The sequence below is a fragment of the Girardinichthys multiradiatus genome, chromosome 23 (genome assembly GCF_021462225.1).
Source record: "Girardinichthys multiradiatus isolate DD_20200921_A chromosome 23, DD_fGirMul_XY1, whole genome shotgun sequence".
Taxonomy (NCBI): domain Eukaryota; kingdom Metazoa; phylum Chordata; class Actinopteri; order Cyprinodontiformes; family Goodeidae; genus Girardinichthys; species Girardinichthys multiradiatus.
The window spans coordinates 5,114,958-5,138,781 of NC_061815.1; the positions used below are offsets into that span (position 1 = coordinate 5,114,958).

Sequence of the window (23,824 nt, forward strand, 5' to 3'; positions counted from 1 at the left end):
TCCCACCTCAGGGAGAGCTTCGACCAGATCCCGGGGGATGTTGGAGACATAGAGTCCGAGTGGACCATGTTCTCTGCATCTATTGTCGATGCTGTTGCCCATAGCTGCGGCCGTAAGGTCTGCGGTGCCTGTCGTGGCGGCAATCCCAGAACCCGGTGGTGGACACCAGCAGTAAGGGATGCAGTTAAGCTGAAGAAGGAGTCCTATCGGCTGTGGTTGGCTTGTGGGACTCCTGAGGCGGCTGACGGGTACCGTGAGGCCAAGCGTGCTGCGGCCCGGGCTGTGGCAGAGGCAAAAACTCGGGCCTGGGAAGAGTTCGGTGAGGCCATGGAGAAGGACTACTGGTTGGCCTCGAAGCGATTCTGGCAAACCGTCCGGCGCCTCAGGAGGGGGAAGCAGTGCTTTGCCAACACTGTTTATAGTGGGGGCGGGAGACTGCTGACCTCGACTGAGGACATTATCGGGCGGTGGAAGGAGTACTTTGAGGATCTCCTCAATCCTGCCATCACGCATTCCGTGGTGGAAACAGAGGCTGGGGACTCGGGGTTGGACTCTTTCATCACCCAGGCTGAAGTCACCGAGGTGGGAGTTGAATACATCCCTGGCCGAGGGCTCCGCCAGGCGTTCCCAGCAGACCCTCACTATGCGCTTGGGCCTGCCGAGTCTGTCCGGCTTTCTCCTCCGCCATCCGGTCCCTGTACGAGCGGAGCAGGAGTTTGGTCCGCATTGCCGGCACTAAGTCGGACCTGTTCCCAGTGCATGTTGGACTCCGGCAGGGCTGCCCTTTGTCGCTGGTCCTGTTCATAACTTTTATGGACAGGATTTCTAGACGCAGCCAAGGGCCGGAGGGGATCTGGTTTGGGGACCAGTGGATTTCGTCTCTTCTTTTTGCAGATGACGTGGTCCTGCTGGCCCCCTCTAGCCAAGACCTACAGCATGCGCTGTGGCGGTTCGCAGCCGAGTGTGAAGCGGCTGGGATGAGGATCAGCTCCTCCAAGTCCGAGGCCATGGTACTCGACCGGAAAATGGTGGCTTGTCCTCTTCAGGTTGGAGGGGAGTTCCTGCCTCAAGTGGAGGAGTTTAAGTATCTTGGGGTCTTGTTCACGAGTGAGGGAAGAATGGAGCGGGAGATCGACAGACGGATCGGTGCAGCTGCCACAGTAATGGGGGCGCTGTGCCGGTCCATTGTGGTGAAGAGAGAGCTGAGCCGAAAAGCAAAGCTCTCAATTTACTGGTCGGTCTACGTTCCTACCCTCACCTATGGCCATGAACTTTGGGTCATGACCGAAAGAACGAGATCACGGATACAAGCGGCTGAAATGAGCTTCCTCCGTAGGGTGGCCGGGCACTCCCTTAGAGATAGGGTGAGGAGCTCGGCCATCCGGGAGGAGCTCGGAGTAGAGCCGCTGCTCCTCCACATTGAGAGGAGCCAGTTGAGGTGGCTCGGGCATCTATACCGGATGCCTCCTGGACGCCTTCCTCGGGAGGTGTTCCAGGCACGTCCCACCGGGAGGAGGCCCAGGGGACGGCCCAGGACACGCTGGAGGGACTATGTCTCTCGGCTGGCCTGGGAACGCCTTGGGCTCCCCCTGGAGGAGCTGGAGGAGGTGTCTGGAGAGAGGGACGTCTGGGCGTCTCTGCTGAGTCTGCTGCCCCCGCGACCCGGTCCTGGATAAGCGGAAGACGACGAACGAACGATGAACAAAGTATTCTCACTGTGATAAGGTAAGAAACAGTGTTCAAGCAGCTAAAAGTTATGAATGCATTCTCACAGTATTGTCAGTAAGAGCATTTGCACTGCTGGAGGACACTCTTGATGTAGAGGATTGTAAAAAAAAGAAGAAGACTCTTGTGACACTCAGAGTGACTACATCTGCAAATATTCTGCTGATGTTTTGCTTCTAATTCAGGTTAGACAAAATTTTCATCTCTTTCTTCCTTGTGAGACATCTGAGACAGTGTGTGCTGACTCATCTAGCAGTGGAAATGCTACATATAAACACTGTATTCAGTGTTGATATGGACATTAATTGTCTCTATAAAATAGAATAGCATTTGCCCCATTCAATTTTATTTTATTACTTTTATTACATAGAGTTATGAGAAATGTTAGGCTAGAAGGGTGGGAATCGGTTCTGTTTGTTTTAATGCAAAGCCTCCCAAGCCTGAAGCCAGCTCAGCCATATGGTGTTTGTGTGAGTGACCTTCAACTGCCCCTAGGAAAACAGGAAATGTCTTTTTTCTGGTTGGGAGGGTCACTTGAATGCATCATGCACAAGTGAATGTCTAACAATAAGGGTGTTGTGATACATCCAGCTCACGAGAAAGGAGGATATTGGATTTACAAGAACGACACAAGTTTTCCATTTCTTTGAGGAACCTTTTTTTGTTTTGACCAATAGAAAGAGTTTTAAATAACCTTTAATCAGTCCAGTAATCCATCAAGTAGACTGACAGCTCCATATGATTAGGTCCTAATGCTTTTCTAACTCTAACGTGGTCTAAAGACCAGAACCTAATTGTAAATGCTCCCTCTTTTTTGTTTTCACAAAGTGTGAAATCAGTGTAAAACTGTCCAGTCTAGGTTTAATTTAAAATGTATAAATTATTTAAAATATTCAACTAAAGGAGATCAAATCCCAGTGAACATGTCTGCATATCTACAGAATGGCTACATAATCCATAGGCATCTAGGCTAAAATGAGTAAATATTTGGTTTAAAACCCTCTTTTTTTGTCTGTTTTAGGTGTTTATTACAGATCTAAATGTAGACCTATTTAAGTCAGGAAAGATGAGAAAGCTGGGCTCTCAGTTACTAATACATTGTCTTCACAGGATGAACTACACAACTTTACACCACTTATGTGCAGATAATATAGAAGTTTAGGACTTCATGTGTAAAAGTCCTGGTTATGTTACCGTTGTTACAGATTTAATGAGTTTTGTTTTACAAATGAAAATGAATCTCTGTTCCTCGTCAGCCTCAGAGATATTTTGTCAGCTCTTGTGGCAATCACAATGACTCTCAGCCCAGTCACAAAGCTGCTGCCACTTTATGAGACTGCAGTAGGCCTTGTTGGGAAATCACAATTCATGCTGAACAAAGGCAAATTTTCCTTTGATGAACACAAACTGAGCTATATCTGCGGTCATATTGAGAGAGCTTCTTGTTGTCAGTGCGCAGCATGTACAGCATGAATGTTTAATGACATTTTCGTTTAATGGGTGCTGTTTCCATCCACCAGTAAAGAGTTTTTTTTTTCTGTTCTGCCTTGCAAGGCAAGTGAGAATTGTTTTTTGAGGGGCTTATTTTTCTGTCCCAAGAAAGAGCAGTTATGGTGGCCAATTGTCATTTGTCGTACAGATATCCTTGATCAATACTGTAGTTAATTCTATATCACACATAAATACAAGCTTGGTATGATAACGTACTCAGTCCATTTTGTCCAGATTTGGAAGATTGTGTCCTTTTTCATGCTGAGGGAGAACTTCTCCATGACATACAGTACAGACCAAAAGTTTGGACACACCTTCTCATTCAAAGAGTTTTCTTTATTTTCATGACTATGAATATTGAATATTGTTTTGAATCAAAACTATGAATTAACACATGTGGAATTATATACTGAACAAAAAAGTGTGAAACAACTGAAAATATGTCTTATATTCTAGGTTCTTCAAAGTAGCCACTGTTGAGGTAAAATAATGCTATCACTGATATTCTTGCGGCCTCAACCTCTCCCAGTCCGGATGTCGTGAGAAAGAACAGATGAAAAGCAGGGAATTAAGATTAACGCAAGTTTAATTTGGAAGATCATAAGTCCAATGATTTCTAATGCAAAATGAATATACAAAATAACACAAAGAAAGAAAATTACATAAAGAAAATAATATTTCATAAGGGCCCTTATGGAGAGAGATCGATTATCAGGAAAACATGGCTGTCTTTAGATGTCTCTGTCATTACAAGTTTCAGGTACATCTTTATACCGCTGACTTCAAAGCTTACTGACTGTGCCTTCCCTTTTTCCGTCAGGTGTTGTAAATCAGCCAAGCTCCCTTGTGGCATCTATAACATGGCCAAAAGTTGACATTTATTGCTTAATTGTCCCTACAGCCAGCTTTTACGGCTTGTAGCTGCCGAGAACCTTCTAACCCCTGTTTCACCCTGACCCCTGCTGTGATCTGCACTCTCTCCCCAAGGCTCACTCATGTTAAATCTCAGTTTAATGTTCTCACATGCAAACTAAACTAATAGCATGAAATTACATGATTTTAATTCTCAACACCACCTTTTGCTTTGATTACTGCTCCGCACACTCTTGGCATTCTGTTGATGAGCTTCAAGAAGTAGTCACCTGAAATGGTTTTCCAACAGTCTTGAAGGAGTTCCCAGAGATGCTTAGCACTTGTTGGCCCTTTTGCATTCACTCTGCGGTCCAGCTAAGCCCAAACCGTCTCGATTGGGTTCGAGTCCGGTGACTGTGGAGGCCAGGTCATCTGGCGCAGCACCCCATCGCTCTCCTTCTTGGTCAAATAGCCCTTACACAGCCTGGAGGTCTGTTTGGGGTCATTGTCCTGTTGAAAAATAAATGATGGTCCAACTAAACGCAAACCGGATGGAATAGCATGCCGCTGCAAGATGGTGTGGTAGCCATGCTGGCTCAGTATGCCTTCAATTTTGAATAAATCCCCAACAGTGTCACCAGCAAAGCACCCCCACACCATCACACCTCCTCCTCCATGCTTCACGGTGGGAACCAGGCATGTAGAGTCCATCCCTTCACCTCTTCTGCGCTGCACAAAGACACGGTGGTTGGAACCAAAGATCTCAAACTTGGACTCATCATACCAAAGCACAGATTTCCACTGGTCTAATGTCCATTCCTTGTGTTCTTTAGCCCAAACAAGTCTCTTCTGCTTGTTGCCTGTCCTCAGCAGTGGTTTCTTAGCAGCTATTTTACCATGAAGGCCTGATTCACACAGTCTCCTCTTAACAGTTGTTCTAGAGATGTGTCTGCTGCTAGAACTCTGTGTGGCATTGACCTGTTCTCTAATCTGAGCTGATGTTAACCTGCGATTTCTGAGGCTGGTGACTCGGATTAACTTATCGTCCGCAGCAGAGGTGACTCTTGGTCTTACTTTCCTGGGGCGGTCCTCATGTGGGCCAGTTTCTTTGTAGCGCTTGATGGTTTTTGCGACTGCACTTGGGGACACTTTCAAAGTTTTCCCAATTGTTTGGACTGACTGACCTTCATTTCTTAAAGTAATGATGGCCACTCGTTTTTCTTTACTTAGCTGCTTTTTTCTTGCCATAATACAAATTCTAACAGTCTATTCAGTAGGACTATCAGCTGTGTACTGTATCCACCTCCTGCACAACACAACTGATGGTCGCAACCCCATTTATAAGGCTTGAAATCCCACTTAAACCTGACAGGGCACACCTGTGAAGTGAAAACCATTTCAGGTGACTACCTCTTGAAGCTCATCAACAGAATGCCAAGATTGTGCGGAGCAGTAATCAAAGCAAAAGGTGGCTACTTTGAAGAACCTAGAATATAAGACATATTTTCGGTTGTTTCACACTTTTTTGTTTAGTATATAATTCCACATGTGTTAATTCATAGTTTTGATGCCTTCAGTGTGAAGCTACAATATTCATAGTCATGAAAATAAAGACAACTCTTTGAATGAGAAGGTGTGTCCAAACTTTTGGTCTGTACTTTATATATTGAGTACGATGTTTATCCAGTCCTTGATCAGGTCCTTTGTCTTTGTTGTTCCAATTTGTCACAGGTACATCACCCAGGTACAATGTTTCACATGTCAGGGAAATTTTCACACAAGACATTGTTGATATGTTCACATATTTCTGCCCGAAAGTTAGTGATGACCTGAGATCCCAAGAAAATATGAAAGTGGTTGGCAACCTTGGCCCTCACCTTCTCCAACATGTATCATCCCCACCTCAATGACATGTCTGAACAGGTGTGATAAAGTATCTAATTATATTCTTCCAACTGAACTCTTGTCATCTGTTGGACCCTGTTATTGTCCACTGTAGTTGGCATATTTTGGCCCAGCTCTTAAATAAAATAATCTTGCCACCCTCTTTTTCCCACCTTTTCTTAACAGCTTGTCTTGGTTTGTCTTAATAGTTAATTTTCTTAATGTTCCATGGGTGTGACTTGATTAGAGTTAAGAAAATCTTTAAAAAGGCAAAATCTCCCCCTTCAAACACTGCTTTCAAGTTTTGATAGAAATTATGTCAACCTGCAGAAATCTGTAAAAGTCATCTTAATCTAAGCCATGTTTGATCCGCATGGCCTCAAAACTCCAAAATGTCCCCTTGTGGATGAAGAAGGTGGAATACGTTGTTAATCTGTTTGATATCCATCTTTTAAAGCGGTCATCTTATGTATTTGGCACAAAATCCTAGTTGTAATGACAACACATTAACATTTTTGAGAGATCAGCTAGTTTGTATTTCCTAATAGTGTCATTTCAGGAGTTTAGTAAAGAATCAGTCATAAAGGGCAGCATAATAATATTGCCAGAGACAAGGAAGACCCACACCACCTTTTTCTTTTGATAATTGCAGTATTTTACTCGGGCCCTTTTATGCTGCCATATGTATTTCACCAACATCCTGTCCCATTCATCAACATTTTGTTTAGGTACTTTAATTGGTAAGCACTGAAAAAAATAGAGCATATGGGAATGTTAATCTTTAATCTAGAGAGCTGGTTGTGTTAAAAAATATAAGCATCTCATCCTCAAATAAGGCCAGTTTTTGTTCCCGATACCATGTTACCCCTTTAATATCAGACCTTTGTCTTATCCACTGGGCCCCTGTTGTGATCCTCTCTGCAAACACATTGGACAAGTCCTCGTTAACTTTAATCCTTGCCGTAGGTTTGCTGAACAATGCTGCAACTGTGCCAACTATGCCTGGGTGGAAACCAAACTTCATTAAAACTTTGTATGAAAAGACCCACCGTACTGAATCGAAAGATTTTTCAGCATTGAGACCCAGGATCAGTGTCTCCAAGTTATACTGCTTGACGTGTTCAATAATGTCTAGGGTCTTTCAAATATTATTGCTGGGTCAGTTTCTATGTTGTTAGTCGACAGGTTTCTAATTTTGTGTATCGTCCTTTCTGCTTGTTTCCTTTACCTATATGATAGTACTTTCATTGCTTTCCCTCCTTTGTCATAGTACTGCTGTTTTGTAAATACCAGCTTCTCATGGCTATGAATTTCATGTATTTCTTTCCTCACTGTTTCTATTTCTGCTCTAGTTGTGTCTTTTAGGGATTTTGAATGTTCTTTTTGCAACCTCTTAAGCTTATCCTCCAGATCTTTTAATTTCAGAATATTTTGTTTTTTCAAGGTAGATGTGATTGCTATTATTTTACCTCGGATCACCGCTTTCAATGCATCCCATAACATGGCTGGTGACACACCATCGTCATTCAACTCCAAATATAATCTAATTTCAGATTTCAGTATTTTTTTTATTATGCCTTCCTTCAGAGTGTTTGCGTTTATGGTGGATCTGTTCTTGTTAATCAACTGAAGTGACAGGTAGACTGGATTGTGATCCCAAAGTGCACTGGTGCCGACCTCACATCTAACAGTTCTAAAGAAATAATTTTTGAACATAAACAAGTAATTAATACGGGAGTATACTTTATGAACAGCGAAGTAATGGATGTAGTCTTGACCTGAGACCTACAACCAATTCGCGCCAAGTGTTTACAATTCAGAATTCTCCCATTAATGTATTCATTCTTTTACCCATATTTTTTGTCAAAGGATTTCCCATTAGATGAGTCTAGTTTTGGATGCAGTCAAATATTAACATGCCCCCCACATATTACAATACTTTCACTTTTTGACATGTTTATAAACAGACCAGTCGCTCCCAGGAGGTATGTAGACATTAAAGAGACTTACCAAGACCCCCTAGATTTTCTCAATTACCATAAAATATTTCCCTTCATTGTCCTTATGTTCTGATATATATTCAAAATTAACTGCACCAGACAGCAAAATTACCTACCTCCTGCGCCTTCTTGAGCTTTGGGAAGACAAATATACAGTTTTAAATCCCATTTAATTCAATTTAGGATGTTCATTGTCGTCAGGATGGGATTCCTGGATAAATGCTATGTGGACTTTTTCCCATTTTAACTGTGGCAACATTTTCCAATGTTTAATTGGATTGAGCACACTGCTTATAACTCCCAGTACTGCAAATACATTTTAATGTTTTTTCTACTTTCATTACTTTAAGTTCCCTTAGTTAATAATAAATGCGTGTGCTATCCACAGAAATGTTAGAATCTTGGCTAAAAGCTGATATGAACCATTTCTATGAACATCAAACGCAGTTACAACTACAAGCAGTTGAATCAGAAAGTAAACAAACACCACAAAAAGGCATCACCCCCAAACTCGGTCTCAGTTGTTCATCACATGGCTTCTACACACACAGCCACCATGTCTGCTGAAAGTAGAGATCTTACAGATTCAAAAAATATAGCTTTTTATCACAATCCACCCAGGATTTACTGAACCAGCAGCAAAGGAAGACCAGAATTATAACTCGCATTTGAAAAACAGAATTATTACCCACGGTGCATTGTTGATTAAAGAAGACAATATGCTGGAATCCACAAGGTTTTGAAAGAGAACCAGATTCAGTTCCAGATCTTATTTCCAGCTATGCTGCGGGTGAAATACAAGGATGAGTGTACGACTCCCCAACAGACACAGCAGAAGGCCTGAGGAGACAAGGCCATGTGGTCAAAATCATAAAGGCACTGGAGCCCCTCATAGAGAGGATAAAGCAGCTGACCAGGACGAGAGTGGGCCAACCCACAGCGAGGAAGGCATCCGACTCCGGCAGTAGCAAGAGCTATAAAGAGAAGCTGGGGGCTTTCAGAAGATCCGCACTAAACAACTTGTTGGATTAAGGACTTTGGTCTTTTTGCTTTACTAATCATCGTTCCCAATATGGTCAATGATTGTAAAAGGCTGGGTGAGTAAGCGGGGAATTTTGCTACAGGGGGTTTGGTGGGAGTAACAACAAGATACGGATAACGCCATGAGCCACTCCCTTCACTGGATACAGGGGTAGGGTAGGTCTTGTAGCGCCACCTAGGGGTACTAGGGTCATTAGTTTAGACCCCTACATAGGAAGTCACTCTTTGCGTAGTGTTATTGTGTTCTTTTGGCTTACATTATGTTCTGTAGGAGTGTTCTATCTCACTTTTTGTTTATCCTCTGCTGGTATGTGCAGAGAAGGGGAAGTGTGTCCGATTGTTTACTGTATGGTCTAATAAGTGAAATACATAAACAGAGTACAGGACAAAAAAAATTGTCTCATGTAATATAAGTGTGAAATAGTCCTTTGTTTTAGCTTCAATAGGAAGTCAGAGTTGCTAGGACTATGAATCTGAGAATATTATTTAATACTTAATATTAATATTTTATCAAATAATATTTCGGTCTGTTAAGGGTTGTCCTGTGAATACCAGCCCAGTAAGGCGATGGTATTTGGATAAAATAGAAAGGTGTGAGACGAGCTCTGACATTATTGAACAGCAAAACTCTGCACATATATGGAATGAATTCACACAATTTCTTAAAATACATAAATTTATTAACAAAAATAAGTAAACTCAAAGTCAAACATATTTCAATAGACAAACTCTTTATTATGCTAAAACAATCCAACTAACTACCAAGCAGAATTAAAGAATAATCAAGACTAATGGGATATGTACAATATAAACAAGTTGATTAAAGATGATTGAAAATCATGATCAAAAAGAGTGATGCAACATTAACATGCAATGTTTATGTTTGAGAACCAAGGATTATCTTGAAGAATCTGGAAGTGTAGTTAAGTTAGTCTTGGAACCAACTTAGGCAATAATCAGCATACCTTTAGACAACCATTCACAATGCAAGATCAGATAAAATATTATTTTAATAAAATAATGTTTTAAGATTGATCTGCTAAATAGAACCAACCTTCTGGATGACGAATTCTCAACGGTGTCTCATTAGTTAGCTTTATTATTAAGGGAATATTTTGGAAAAGAGCCAAATCTTTCTAGAGAAATGGGGCTTAATGGTATTTACTTAGTTATCAGATTTCGTAAAATAATGTTTAGGGAAATATTATTTACTGGATTGAAAACTGACAACCTTTTCTGGGTAAATATTATTTTACAGGCAAGCACGTGTCCTAAGCTGTTAGCAGTTGAAGCTAACAAAGGAAGCTGATAGCTTTGCAGCAGAATCAAACACACACCTTTAAAATACTGTCAATAAAACGGTTAAAATGCATACGCGCGGACGGCTCGTTATGATCACTCTTCTGTTTAAAATCACCATTTAAATAAAGTTTGTCTTAACTTTAAAAACAAAGAACACAAAACTGAACACGTGTGCTGCAGATCGTCTGCTAGCACCAAGATAGCTGAGTTTCACACAAACAAAACCAAACTTCATAAAATGAAAAACGTTTAGATCATTCCATCCAAAATCTCCCTGCCAAAACTCTAACCTCGTTTGAATTGTGTTGAGGAGGAGTTGTCTGGGCGACGACAACGTTTGAAGAAAGCTCCGTGAACAAAGGTTTAGCTTCCAGCTAACCTCCGTAGCTGTGGATGAAAGATAGCTCGTTCTGTCCGCCAACCAACTGCACATTACCGTAACCACGGTGATGCGGGGCCGTTGTCCTTCCTTCAGACTCGGCTTGTAGAGACCGTGTCTCTGCAGGGAACTCTGAAGCACAGTTTGCTTCTGCAGGCCTCAGAGAGAAAGTAAAACAATGCTTATACCTTAATTTCCCTTTTTTGAATGAATACCGGATTCTTTCAAGAGTAATTCATCAGTACTTAACTTAGTGCATATGATCGCGTGATCTTATGACACCCTTGGATCCAGTTTGAAGAGTTTATGTCTTTTTGCCAGCAAAGAGACATTAGCGCACTATTCCCCCCTATCCGGTCCCTCTGGAGGCCGTGTGGAAGAGACAGTTTAGGAGCGGGCGGTCTGATCACTGAGCTAAAATAATTAAAACAGTACTCCCTTGAAACAGTCCTCACAAGAGGGGACTTTATTCTTCAAAAAGCGCACAGAATCATCTTCATCAAAAATTCCAGAAGTCGCCCTCCCCTCAGTCTTTACGGGGCGGTTTTTTATACACAGACAAAGCATTAGTGTGTATTGTATTGCATCCTGACCAATTTACATCATACTCATTTACGTAAACCTTCTTGGCACCTTCAACATTGCTTTTCTCTACTTTTTCCGGAAATACGTGAAAAAGTACGTGACAGTTTTACACTAACAATTTCATCACTTATTTGGATGCAACCTCTCAGGAGTTTGGGGGTTGAAAGAACAGAGGTCAAGAACAGAGTAGCATATGATGGGATTTTATATAATGAGAAATAATTTTCAAAAATCTTTATGTTTAGTTTAGCTGGTTTAGTGGTGGTTCCTGGATAAATGGCACTCTGGGCAAACACAAAATATGAATCTGATATTAATTGATTCAGACAAAGAGGTAAGTTTTAAAGTATCTGTAATTCAGTCCCGATATGACCAGTTTAAGTCTGCAGCTTTCCCAATCCTAATAAGGCAATGAAAACAGCATTTTACTTTATAACTTGTGTAAAGACTTCTCAAATATCAAATTATGTTTTAGAGAATCCATGGTTTGTGTAGAACATACCAGATGAGGCCTGACAAGTCTGTTGTTCATGTCAAACTGTTTAGCATTGTAGAGAGGGTTCAGGAATTACAAGTGTAATTCTAAACTATATTGATAATATTAGTAGAGCATCTATTTTCAGTAATAATGAATCAAAGAGAGTCTTTGTGTGGATAAGTTCTCTACCTGCGATCCACTGCAGAAATCCTGCAGACCACAGACAGAGGATCAAAGGTTTGGTTCTAATCTGTGTTCTGTAGTACCAGTTCAGGAACTGGCTCAAGCACCTCTTCTGGTCTAGAACTAGAACTGTTTTAGAAGGAAAGGCCCCCAGAAAGAGCTTTTTGAAAAGTTCAGTGAAAAGTCAGTGCATAAGGGACTGTTCTGTGTGAAGAAGGCTAAATTGGACTGTGAACAAGCATGTGTTTTTGTGTTGGCCCTACTGCTTACATGTTGACTGCAGTTAGGAATCACACACACAAAAACTGAACAAAACAAAAAAATAGGAATAAGGGTTTTACTTCCTAAATGTTCCTAATATTGTATATTAGCACTGAAAACGTTTATAAAAGTTTCCCATGATGGTGTCATAAACAGAAACAGACTTACAGTGCATCAGTGAGCAGATTGCCATTATGCAACTGACTTTAGTACATTTGGAGGATGTTGAGTGCTGGTTGCTGATGATATGTGCTATCACTGTTCAGCCACCCTAGGGACATTTCAGGGGGAACAAGTGCTGATAAATGACTGTGTGTGTATGTGTGGGGGTGTGTGTGAGGGTTGTTATTAAATGCTGATAAGAGACCTGGAGGGCAACAACGATAAGCTCATGTATGTTGAGTCATTTAAGCTGTGTGCACCTTTGCTCTACATGTTAAATATCTATATTTCTATATATAATGATACATACTGGATGTTATCAGGTACGGTACACTGGAATACATCTATCAGTGAACAGTTAAAAGAACTGAACTTTGGTTTAATGGTACTTTAAGACTCGTAAAATCTTTTTAATGTTTAAACATGACATATTTCCTAATTGTTGCTATTGTTTTCTTTCTTCCTCCTCTCTTGTTGACCTTCTGCTTCCTTATGTGGAGATAGAGAGAAAAGGTGGGGTTAAGGGGGAGCCCTCACTGGTGGGCCACACCGCTACATTTCTGCTGATGCAACAGTTTTACGTTGAGCATCAGCCCAATCTCACTGGATTTTCTGCTGTCTTGTTTTTGGCATGTTTACCAGTGACCATGCAGATATCCTACGTGTCCTCTGTTGACAGACTGTAAAACCGGTAAGACATCTCTATTTGATGGCGTATACAAATGAGGCTAAATGGTTGAGACTTTTCTCATGTCCATTTGAAGGAGAGAGTATGATTAAGTTGTAAAAAATGCTTTATTTTACTGCTAACAAATCTGTCTGACAGCAGTCTCACTGCAAAGATATATTTGGATTTTTTTTCGGCAAGAGAAGATTTCTTCAAATAAATTTCAGGAGGGTTAATGGCTTATATTTCAGAACTGGCTGTGTATGTGTATAACCTTTGGTGAACAAACTAGACTCGGGCTTTTTGCAACAAATCTACCAGGGCAGGTGTGGCTAATTTTAGGATTGAACCTTGAAGAGGATTATTGAGCTTCTATAAACGAGATAAAAACGAGTCTTGATCTTGTTTATAGAAGCTCAATAATTCTCTCCAAGGTTTCACTCTAAAAGGTCGCCAATGGATGAATGTGAATTTGAAATCCAAGTAAATGGGGACCATCACAACAGAAGTAGAAAGAATATTTCAGTTCCACCGGGAGAATAATTGTTTTTCCAACATCTAGGTTTAAATAGGTCATATCCTTCATCCTTAATGTGACATTTATCAACAAAGTGCTAACAATATTAAAGCTACAATGTGTTCTGGTTGCACAAATGTCCACACCCCAAAATTAAAACTTTGTTGAAGCAATTTTTCATTCAGAAACAGTGTTTATGTGTTTTCTGGTAGGGGTCTATCTGCTTACCACATCTTGACTTGGTAATATTTGCCCACTCTGCCTTGCATAACTTCCAGATTGTGAGGACATCTCTTGTCCACAGATGTCTTCAGATGAACCCACATCTTTTCTGTTAGATTTTGTTCTGAACTTTGGCTAGGACATTCCAGAACTTACATTTTCTTCTGATTAAGCCAGTTTTGTTGATTTGGGTATATAGTTGGACACACTGTGATGCTAAAATATCATACACTTTTTCATCTTTTGCCTTCCAGCAAACAGATTTTGGTGAATAACTGATATTTGCAACTGTTCTTCTGATAAAGCAGAGAATGATGCTGCCGCCACCATGTTTATCTGTGGATTTGGAGTTCTTCTGGTGATGCTCAGTTATTCTTGTGTCAAACATAACTTTTGGGTTGTAACACTTTTTCCCACATGGTTTTTTTAACATCCTATTATCTATCTATCTATCTATCTATCTATCTATCTATCTATCTATCTATCTATCTATCTATCTATCTATCTATCTATCTATCTATCTATCTATCTATCTATCTATCTATCTATCTATCTATCTATCTATCTATCTATCTATCTATCTATCTATCTATCTATCTATCTATCTATCTATCTATCTATCTATCTATCTATCTATCTATCTATCTATCTATCTATCTATCTATCTATCTATCTATCTATCCATCCATCCATCCATCCATCCATCCATCCATCCATCCATGAGTTCTTCCCTCCTGATTGATGCAAATATCAGCTGAACTTCTATTCTTTAAGGTAAAATAGATTACATAGATTCACTAATGTCCCTTCGTGGTTCCTGGTTGCATTATTCTACATGAAACCTTGCCAAGTCTGTATGCAAGTTGTACTGACTATCTGTGGTGTCCCCTGTATGATGTAGTTGCTCAAAGGACTCATGATCAGATTAAATGGATTCACTATCCTTTATGCTGGATGTAGAAGATTAAATGTTGAAATTAGATAAATCAGTGCATAAAACAAAGAATCAGTTTAGTGGTGTGCTCATTTGCACAACCCTGTTGCAGCCTTTTTTTATTTTTCAGTTGAATTTGACAGGATTGATAAGACATTAATGGAAAGCATGAAAGCAGTGAAATAATTCATTGTGGTCTCCTTTTTCACAGATGTTTGTACACTTTAGAGATCCACTGCAGGTTCTGTGTTTACCTCGTAGTCATGTTCAACGTTCTGCGCTGTTTAAAAACCAAGCTGAATGGAACCAATGCTCCCAGTTAAGCTTGTTAATTGTTGCTCGTGACTACATGTTTCAACTTCCCTCTGTTTGCTGTGTGCTCACAGCTGGGACTTGGAATGTGGTCGAATACTAAAAACACCTCATCCAACGTCAGACACATGGAACTGTAATGGTGATAGCAACATAGCAATATGTTCATGCTATACATTAGCTACATTATAGACACAGTTTAACTGCTTTCTAATTGTTTAACAGGTATAATAATATTTTACCAGATGAAAAGTACTGCATCTTATTTCCCTTTTCTTTTACAACTATATTCTAACAAAAAAATCCTTATGTTGTTTCCATCCTTGCTTTTAATTATATCCTTACAGTTTTTATTCATGTGGCCTTTTCTACAATGATCTTCACCATTATGTTGTGTCTTTTAATGACTGCATCCATGTTTTAATAGGATAGTTACACCACTAACCAATCGAAACTTGTTCTTACTCTCAGGTTTCAGCCACATTATGACAGAGTTAGAAGCTTCTGGGGCAGGGGAGCCTCCCCCGTCCTACATGATTTTTCTGGTGGTCTTCCTCTTCTTCCTGACTGGTCTGCTGGGCTTTCTTATCTGCCACCTGCTGAAGAAGAAGGGATACCACTGCAGAACCGGAGAACTGGAAGATGAAGAGGACAAGCTTGGAGAAGATGTAGATGGTAAGTATTTTATAATTGGGAAATTTCTAAAATGTTTCTTTGTGTTATAAGTCGTTTCATATGTAATATCAGCCATCTGAGCTGTGTCGGGACACTCATGAGAAAGGTGCCTTACATACAGAAAAACATACATACACATTTTTTGGTTTCTTCTACTTTGTCAGCTAATGATACATACTTTTAGAAATGTTGAACAATTAAAATATAGTTTCCCTCTCTCTGACCTGCTCCCACTGTCCTTAGATGCCTTTTTCCATCAGATCCCAAACCAAATATAAGAGGATTTTAACAGTTTAATGTTGCACTTTGGCTGCTGTTAAACTCTGGTCAAAAAATATTAAATGCATACTGTTCCAACCTCAGTTATAATAATAAATATTCATGATTTCAATATTGATCTGATATTGAGTTGTTATTTGTACCTTTTTATTGAACACTCTACTTACAGCATTTTTCATTTGTTTTGTTTTTTAATGTAAATTAGAAAACTTTCACAATAAATGCAAATTAAAAGCAAATATGAAACATTTAAGTGGTTTTAGGTGTTACAACTTTTTAAAATATATTTTAGAGCTTTCTACACATTCCTACCAGCGGTGCCAATAAGTGTAGAGGGCGCCGTATTAGAATGATGTTCTAACAACAAACATGCATCGCTATAATACATACAACGGCTCATGCACATGTGAGGACACTTCTACACATGTAAGCAGACCTAAACAGATATGAGAGCATAGATAGGGTTGCTCTGAAACACCTAATGATTGCTTAGAATGCACACGAACATGACTAGCTCATTAACTGGTTGTAACTGTAGGTGACTCAAAGCATTGTTATAAAAGACAAGGTTTTTATTTGTTCATATATCGTGTTTCTTTGTGTTCAGATGAGAATGATGAGAACCAGGACACTGTGGAGCAGATTCTTAAATGTATCATGGAAAATGAAGGTAACAAATGTATTATTGCTAAACCACATAGGTTAATCAGTATTTCTGAGAAAAGTCATTTAGGTCTTTTGATTTGTGACTGGGATTCTTCTTGTCACCTTCAGCCAACATGGAAGCCTTCAATGAGATGTTAGGAAACCATAACATCTGCGTACGCCATGATCCAAGGTAAGCTCATTCACATAATCCAGCAATTAATTCATCATTTAATCTTTGTCATAGTTTAAGACTTACTAATGACAGTGAGCTAGACAGCAGGGATGTGTCTCTGTTTAAACTGACAGAATATATACAGCACTTTCCTACTCTAAGAATACAGGAGAAAGAAACATGGGGAGCAAATGTCAATGATGTTTTTAGGACATGTTCTGCTCAGAGATGTTGTGGCCAGTTTCAACACCCTGATTTTGTGAAGCTCTGACTCATCCATACTGATTATAGCAGATTTGAGCAGATTTCTCTTTAACATCTATCAATAAAAATAAAATACTTTTTTCTACTATCTGCAATTATTAAAACTGTCCAAACACTATAATGTTTATGGTAAAGAAAACAGCTTCCTCAAAAGTAGGCTGTATACCAGAACTGTCTCTCTATGGGATAGAACTATTCAGGCAATAAAATCCAACTAAAAACAATCAGGAAATCTTCAAAGCAAAATAAATAATCACCGTTTCCAGCTAAATATTTAAGATAAGATAATTATTGATCTCACAATGGAGAAATTAACTTGTTACAGCAGCTCTTAGTGACACACAAGTAGGGTGCAGATAGTTATGAAAAAATGTGCAATCAAGGAAGAACTAGGTAAATGTGCAAAAACAAGTAGTAATAATAGAATAAAATGAAATAAAAAAATAAAATTACTTATGTACAGTAAAAAGAGTCAAATGCTCTGATGTACTCTTATATTTGAGATTGTCAATTATTTTTACAGAGACCAGAAGCAGCATCACACTGTGTGTGTGAGTGACTGAGAAAGAGAGTGAGAGATGGAGAGTAGCATGATTAGCACAGTTAGCATTGCTACTAGTAAACATCGGTCTCTGTGTGTATGCCCTGTCAAGTAGGAATACCATTAATTAACAGTGAGACTTCCAAAAGACTGCAGTTGTTTCCTATTCCAGCCTGATCTATGACAGATAGATCTGGGTTCTTCAGAAGGATACAAGGAGGAAAAAGAGGAACAAGGAAGAAGTCTTCCCTTCTGTTGAAAAGTAACAGTCTCAATCAAGTTTCTTGCACTTTTTGTGCTTCCACTAACAGGTTTTGAAGACCACATTAATATGGAAAATAGTGTTCTTCACTCTTTAACAACTTCCACACCAAAGACTGTTTCGTTGTGAGCATGACCTGTTAAAGGTCAGGGCCAGTCAAGTGTGAAATATGTTGATTCTGGTCAACAGCCAGATGATTACATCCTATCAGCTTTCTTTCAACCAGGGATCAAGGCTTCAGGGTTGTACAACACTTCCTGATCTTTCTGGAAATGTACATATTGCATATTAGTCTTTGCCTTTACTGCCATTTAACGATTTCAAAGTTTGGGGCATTTTAAAGCCAAACTCTCAGACTTCATGAAAACGAGAAATGCTAAAATCTCATACTCAATTGTTCCATGTTGATCTCCAGGTTACGTAAGGAGTCCATTGGTGGTGTTCCTCCACATATTCATACAGTCCACTCAGGCACCGACCACAACTCCTGCCTCCTCTGCGCCCAGGTTCGAGCGAAAAAGGGTCGTAGACAAAGCAGAACCCCCCGCGTCAAACAACGGCCTGGAGAGCAGACTGTTTTTTCTGTTGGGAGGTAGTACTGCAGAATTTAGCAATTATCATCAAGTTCAACACATGGAGAGATGTAATATAGAACATTGTTCACTTTTCTATCATCTCCTCAGGTTTCGGGTGACACACTCTGATAACAAGCTCCAGGGAGGTCCTAATTCGTTGGCTGTTTCGAGGGACCAGTTGGACCAGTCGCAAGATAGTGAGGAGAGAAAGGATGACGGATATAATCTGAAAAATATGTTTAAGGATGTCCAGCCACCTTCAAATGGTGGCAATGGCGTTGCTGCAAACATGGAGAAAAGAAAGAAGAGTGTGACAATATTTGGGCTGAGACGGGGCAGTGATCCTTTAGGTTTGAGTGTAAAGGCGAGGGCAGGGAGAGAGACTGGAGGGGGTGGATTTGCTGTTCAGCGGCCACCTGTAGTGCTGGAGGAACCCGTACAGGCAAGGAATATAAAGGCTAATCCAGCTGCCAAGCTGAATACTAAGCCTGCTCCAGCTCAGCCTGAACTTAAAACTTCAATTCTGAAAAAATTCCCCAACTCTAACTCTGGTCCTCAGGAAGGTTCCAAAGTTGGGCTGAGTTCTGACCTGCAAGAAAAGGTGACCACTGTAGCCTCTGCTCCTACCTCCCTGCCTATTTCACCTGAGAAATCTGTAAATGTCGACAATAGAGCATTAAGGATTGAAGATCCTGGACCTCTACAGACCTCAACCCCTATTGATACCATACCTGCACCAATTCCAGTTTTCACCTCTCTTATGGCCACTGGCCAGTCCAATTTGAACCAACACTTTATGGCTGTCCAAGCTTCCTCTGACCCGTGTTCCAGCCCAGATCCAGAACCAGCCATCAGTAGCGGCCTCACTTTAATAAGCTTAGGTTCATCTCCTGCATTTTCCCTCCAAAACAAGACCTTTTCATCAGTCTCTTCTTTAAAAACACCTACTTCATCCCTGACAGAGTCACCAAGCCCCAAAAGCAGCTTAAGAAACATAACAACAGAGGCAACCAAGACCATACCATTATCAGTACTAGCCCCATGTTCTTCTCCAACTGCAGCTTCACCTCACCCAACCCTGAAGTCAGAAAGTTTGATTTCTGTAAGTTCTACAACGCAAGGAGACATACTTCCAAGTTCACACAAACTAGAAGGACAGACTGATGAAAACAGAAGGGCTGGTATCCTAAAAACGCCTAAACTGTCTCCAGTTGCTTCAGGGGACCCAGCCTCTTCTTCAGAGCAGATTTTTAAAGACAGACTGAGCAGTTTGCCTTTGTCACCCTCCAGACCACTGTCACCTTCCTCACTCCAAAGGAGTGGAATAAGTAGTGTAACAATTGTTAAAGCTAGTCCTGACAGCAAGAGAGAGTTCTCTGTTTCTTTGGTAGACAAAGAAGATGCCTCCTCAGAGGACCACGAAGATGAGAGTCCTGAAAATGGATTTAAATCAGAGAAAGTGAAAATAAGCCCAGCTGACAAAATGCAAGAAGACATTTTTGTTGGAGAATCTGAGATTCAGAGCAGAGACACCTCAGGAGTAGAAGCTAGACTGTATCTAGATCAGGACAAGGATGACATGATGGAGATGGAAGATATTAGAGACTGCAAGGTGACACAGGTGGAAAGAGCCATAGGTTCGAGAGAAGAGCCTGAAAAGATCATAGATAATCAACCAAAACAGAACCAAGAAGGGAAGTCTCAATATGATAAAGAGTTCAGTGCATTCTGTAACGATCCAAGGAGAGAAAAAAACGATACCACAAACTGAACTACAAGAAAAGACATGTAATATTATAAATGACAAAAAATTATGATGAGCATTCTTTGGTTCATTTAACCACAGATGATCTTAGAAAAATGTTTGTTTTCTGTTTTTAGCCATGGGCGGCTAACTGACACCAGACTGGCATATTTGTTGGTGTAATGGTTATGGTCAGTTATCTCATGGTTATGGTCAGTTTACCACCAATACCGTCATAAGGCTGACATCTCATTGGGTTATGAATGAACAATACCACTGGCATCATCTCCTAAATGACAGTTCAAGAGTTTCACTTAATGCCCTGAAATGTCTCTAAAAACTCAAATGACTGGAGCAAAGTGTCTCCACACATTTATGGGATGTCATTCTGTAACTTCTCCACATTACCACATAGTTGTTTCTGATTCTGTTCTAGATTTTGCCTTAGTATCATCCCTTTTCAGATATTCACACATGTTCCCAAGGTATACATCCAGAACCCATCTGTAAGACATCATTAAGAGTGATAAAACTGGCCTTTTTTAAATATGAGGAAATTATCCATAAGGGGAAAATGATGGGAGCCTTTCCATTATTAATCTGTTGGCAGCTCATATCTGTGCAGCTATATTACCCATTGAAAACATCCTGTCACCGCTGATAACTCCAGTACAAGTTGGACAAACTTCACGTAATGCCTCCACACAGTACAGCTTTCTTCAGTGGAATAGTGACAGCAGAGGTCAGAGAAAGTCATTTTTTGCAAGTCTTTTCAATCAAGTCTTGAGTCAAGTTCCCAATTAAAGACATTCAGGTACCTATACAAAATCTGGAAGTCCAGAGTCAAGTCCAAGTCCAAAACTTTGAATTTTCCTTATCAAGTCATAAGACCAAATATGTAATTCAGTTACAGAGTAATAATACATAATTCAAAAAATAATAAAAGGTGTATTTATTTGCCAGAGAAAGGAGACCATTAAAATGAAAAGACATTAATCTGAAATAAAAAGTGCAGACTTTGATGACAGCAAAAAACCTGGGACTCCAAAAAAGGCTTTTTGTTTTGTTTTTTACTATACCTGTCTCAAATTTAAACAATGACCAAAAAATAAAATGAAATACATTTACTTTAAGACTGTTGTTACTCCAAAGTGTCAGCCTGCATGTTAAATGTATAAATTAAATAAGAAATAAATGCAAAAAACAAAAGATACTTCCCAAAATACAGTTCTAAAGTTACTCAACTATTTTGTGGGGCAATAATCTGTCTTGTTAATGATTGTGTCTGAGGGACTTTCATAAAGCTAAAGACATTAACAGTGATCATGTTGAATTTTTGAATGAATCAAGACCTGTGTAATGACTAAGTTCACACCTGTTTGTTCTTGTCTTCATATTGTCCACTCGTTCAATATATATTACACCAATTAAGGTTTAGAGGGTTTTCTTTTCCTCACTCTGAGCTGGAGAAACTTTATGAATATTGAGAAACATTTTCCAAATCTACATTTCAAACATTTGTTCTCAATTCTAAATAGTAAAGATGTTCAAATTTAAAGTATTAATTACAAAATGAACAATGAACAAGGCAAAGTGTAGTAAGTAAATAAATGTGTTCTTCAGAATGAAAGAAACAGGAAGTGATTTTACTTTAATATTTTTAAGATAAAAACTGTTACTAAGACTCAAGTCTCAGAGGACTCCAAGTCAAGTTTCAGTTCTTTATGGTACAAGTCCAGTCTGAGGTTATTTACTTTTGCTACTAAAGAGCAACTCAAATCCATGTCTCAAACTCCAGTCGCCATCTCTGTCGGAGAGTTGCATTTACAAAACACCAAGTTACAGGAAACACGATGTGTGCCATAGTACGATGCCACCATAGCTAAAACGTTTCCAGACTGGACGCAGGCATGGCCAAGTCCCTGATGAAAACTTGAGCAAGTGAAGGAAGAGTTTTTTTAATATTATGCAGAATAATATGGCTTTCTGTCATTTTGATATGTCAGGATAGTGACTTAGCTGTAGTGCTAGACTGGTACCATCAATCTTCTGCTTTTATGCAGCAAACAGTCCTCCGTGTCCAAGTCTTGCTGCTTATTCCCATCAAGATGAGACACAGGTGGTCTCTGTAGCATCTTGTAGGATGACATCCAGGGAAACATTTCAAAAGCATATACAGGTCCTTCTCAAAATATTAGCATATTGTGATAAAGTTTCTTTCAGACTCTAACCTTGAAAACTGGCTCAGAGTTTATCTGTTCTTTCTTTCTAGATGAAACGACCAAAGGAGCTACATCCATTAACATTTACTTTTCCTTCCCATAGAAAGTACTCCTGGATCAGTGCTTCTTTGTTCTTTTCTGTCTCTGCTCTGTTCTCTCTAACCCCCAGTCGGTCGTGGCAGATGGCCGCTCACACTGAGCCTGGTTCTGGTTCTGCTGGAGGTTACTTCCTGTTAAAAGGGAGTTTTTCCTCTCCACTGTCGCTACATGCATGCTCAGTATGAGGGATTGCTGCAAAGTCAACGCCAGTGACTGTCCACTGTCTCTACATGCTCATCCAGGAGGAGTGAATGCTACAAGTCTCTGACTCGATGCAATCTGCTGGTTTTCCTTAGATTGGAAAACTTTTTATCCAATTTGAATAAATAACTGAATCTGACTACATTGTTCAATGGTTAGGATTAATTGTTATGTATGAACCTGACTTGAAATCTACAGGTCCTTCTCAAAATATTAGCATATTGTGATAAAGTTCATTATTTTCCATAATGTCATGATGAAAATTTAACATTCATATATTTTAGATTCATTGCACACTAACTGAAATATTTCAGGTCTTTTATTGTCTTAATACGGATGATTTTGGCATACAGCTCATGAAAACCCAAAATTCCTATCTCACAAAATTAGCATATCATTAAAAGGGTCTCTAAACGAGCTATGAACCTAATCATCTGAATCAACGAGTTAACTCTAAACACCTGCAAAAGATTCCTGAGGCCTTTAAAACTCTCAGCCTTGTTTATCACTCAAAACCCCAATCATGGGTAAGACTGCCGACCTGACTGCTGTCCAGAAGGCCACTATTGACACCCTCAAGCAAGAGGGTAAGACACAGAAAGACATTTCTGAAAGAATAGGCTGTTCCCAGAGTGCTGTATCAAGGCACCTCAGTGGGAAGTCTGTGGGAAGGAAAAAGTGTGGCAGAAAACGCTGCACAACGAGAAGAGGTGACCGCACCCTGAGGAAGATTGTGGAGAAGGGCCGATTCCAGACCTTGGGGGACCTGCGGAAGCAGTGGACTGAGTCTGGAGTAGAAACATCCAGAGCCACCGTGCACAGGCGTGTGCAGGAAATGGGCTACAGGTGCCGTATTCCCCAGGTCAAGCCACTTTTGAACCAGAAACAGCGGCAGAAGCGCCTGACCTGGGCTACAGAGAAGCAGCACTGGACTGTTGCTCAGTGGTCCAAAGTACTTTTTTCGGATGAAAGCAAATTCTGCATGTCATTCGGAAATCAAGGTGCCAGAGTCTGGAGGAAGACTGGGGAGAAGGAAAGGCCAAAATGCCAGAAGTCCAGTGTCAAGTACCCACAGTCAGTGATGGTCTGGGGTGCCGTGTCAGCTGCTGGTGTTGGTCCACTGTGTTTTATCAAGGGCAGGGTCAAT

General features: G+C 40.2%; 1 protein-coding gene across 3 annotated transcripts in view; it reads left to right on the top strand.

Moving 5' to 3' along the window:
• Nucleotides 1-21,785, top strand: part of rell2 (RELT like 2) — a 37,195-nt gene extending 15,410 nt beyond the window's left edge. Inside the window, exons 1-6 of one of the 3 annotated variants that reach the window (XM_047352631.1) lie at nucleotides 1,605-1,725; nucleotides 15,467-15,670; nucleotides 16,557-16,619; nucleotides 16,724-16,787; nucleotides 18,252-18,428; nucleotides 18,520-21,785. In XM_047352631.1, coding sequence (XP_047208587.1) covers nucleotides 15,481-15,670; nucleotides 16,557-16,619; nucleotides 16,724-16,787; nucleotides 18,252-18,428; nucleotides 18,520-20,182 — 2,157 coding nt within the window. In that variant the 5' untranslated portion in view covers nucleotides 1,605-1,725; nucleotides 15,467-15,480 and the 3' untranslated portion in view covers nucleotides 20,183-21,785. Of the gene's footprint in view, nucleotides 1-1,604; nucleotides 1,726-12,917; nucleotides 13,035-15,466; nucleotides 15,671-16,556; nucleotides 16,620-16,723; nucleotides 16,788-18,251; nucleotides 18,429-18,519 lie in introns of those variants that run through there. The other 2 variants (XM_047352630.1, XM_047352629.1) reach the window with 2 other exon arrangements.
• Nucleotides 21,786-23,824: the final 2,039 nt, after the last annotated feature.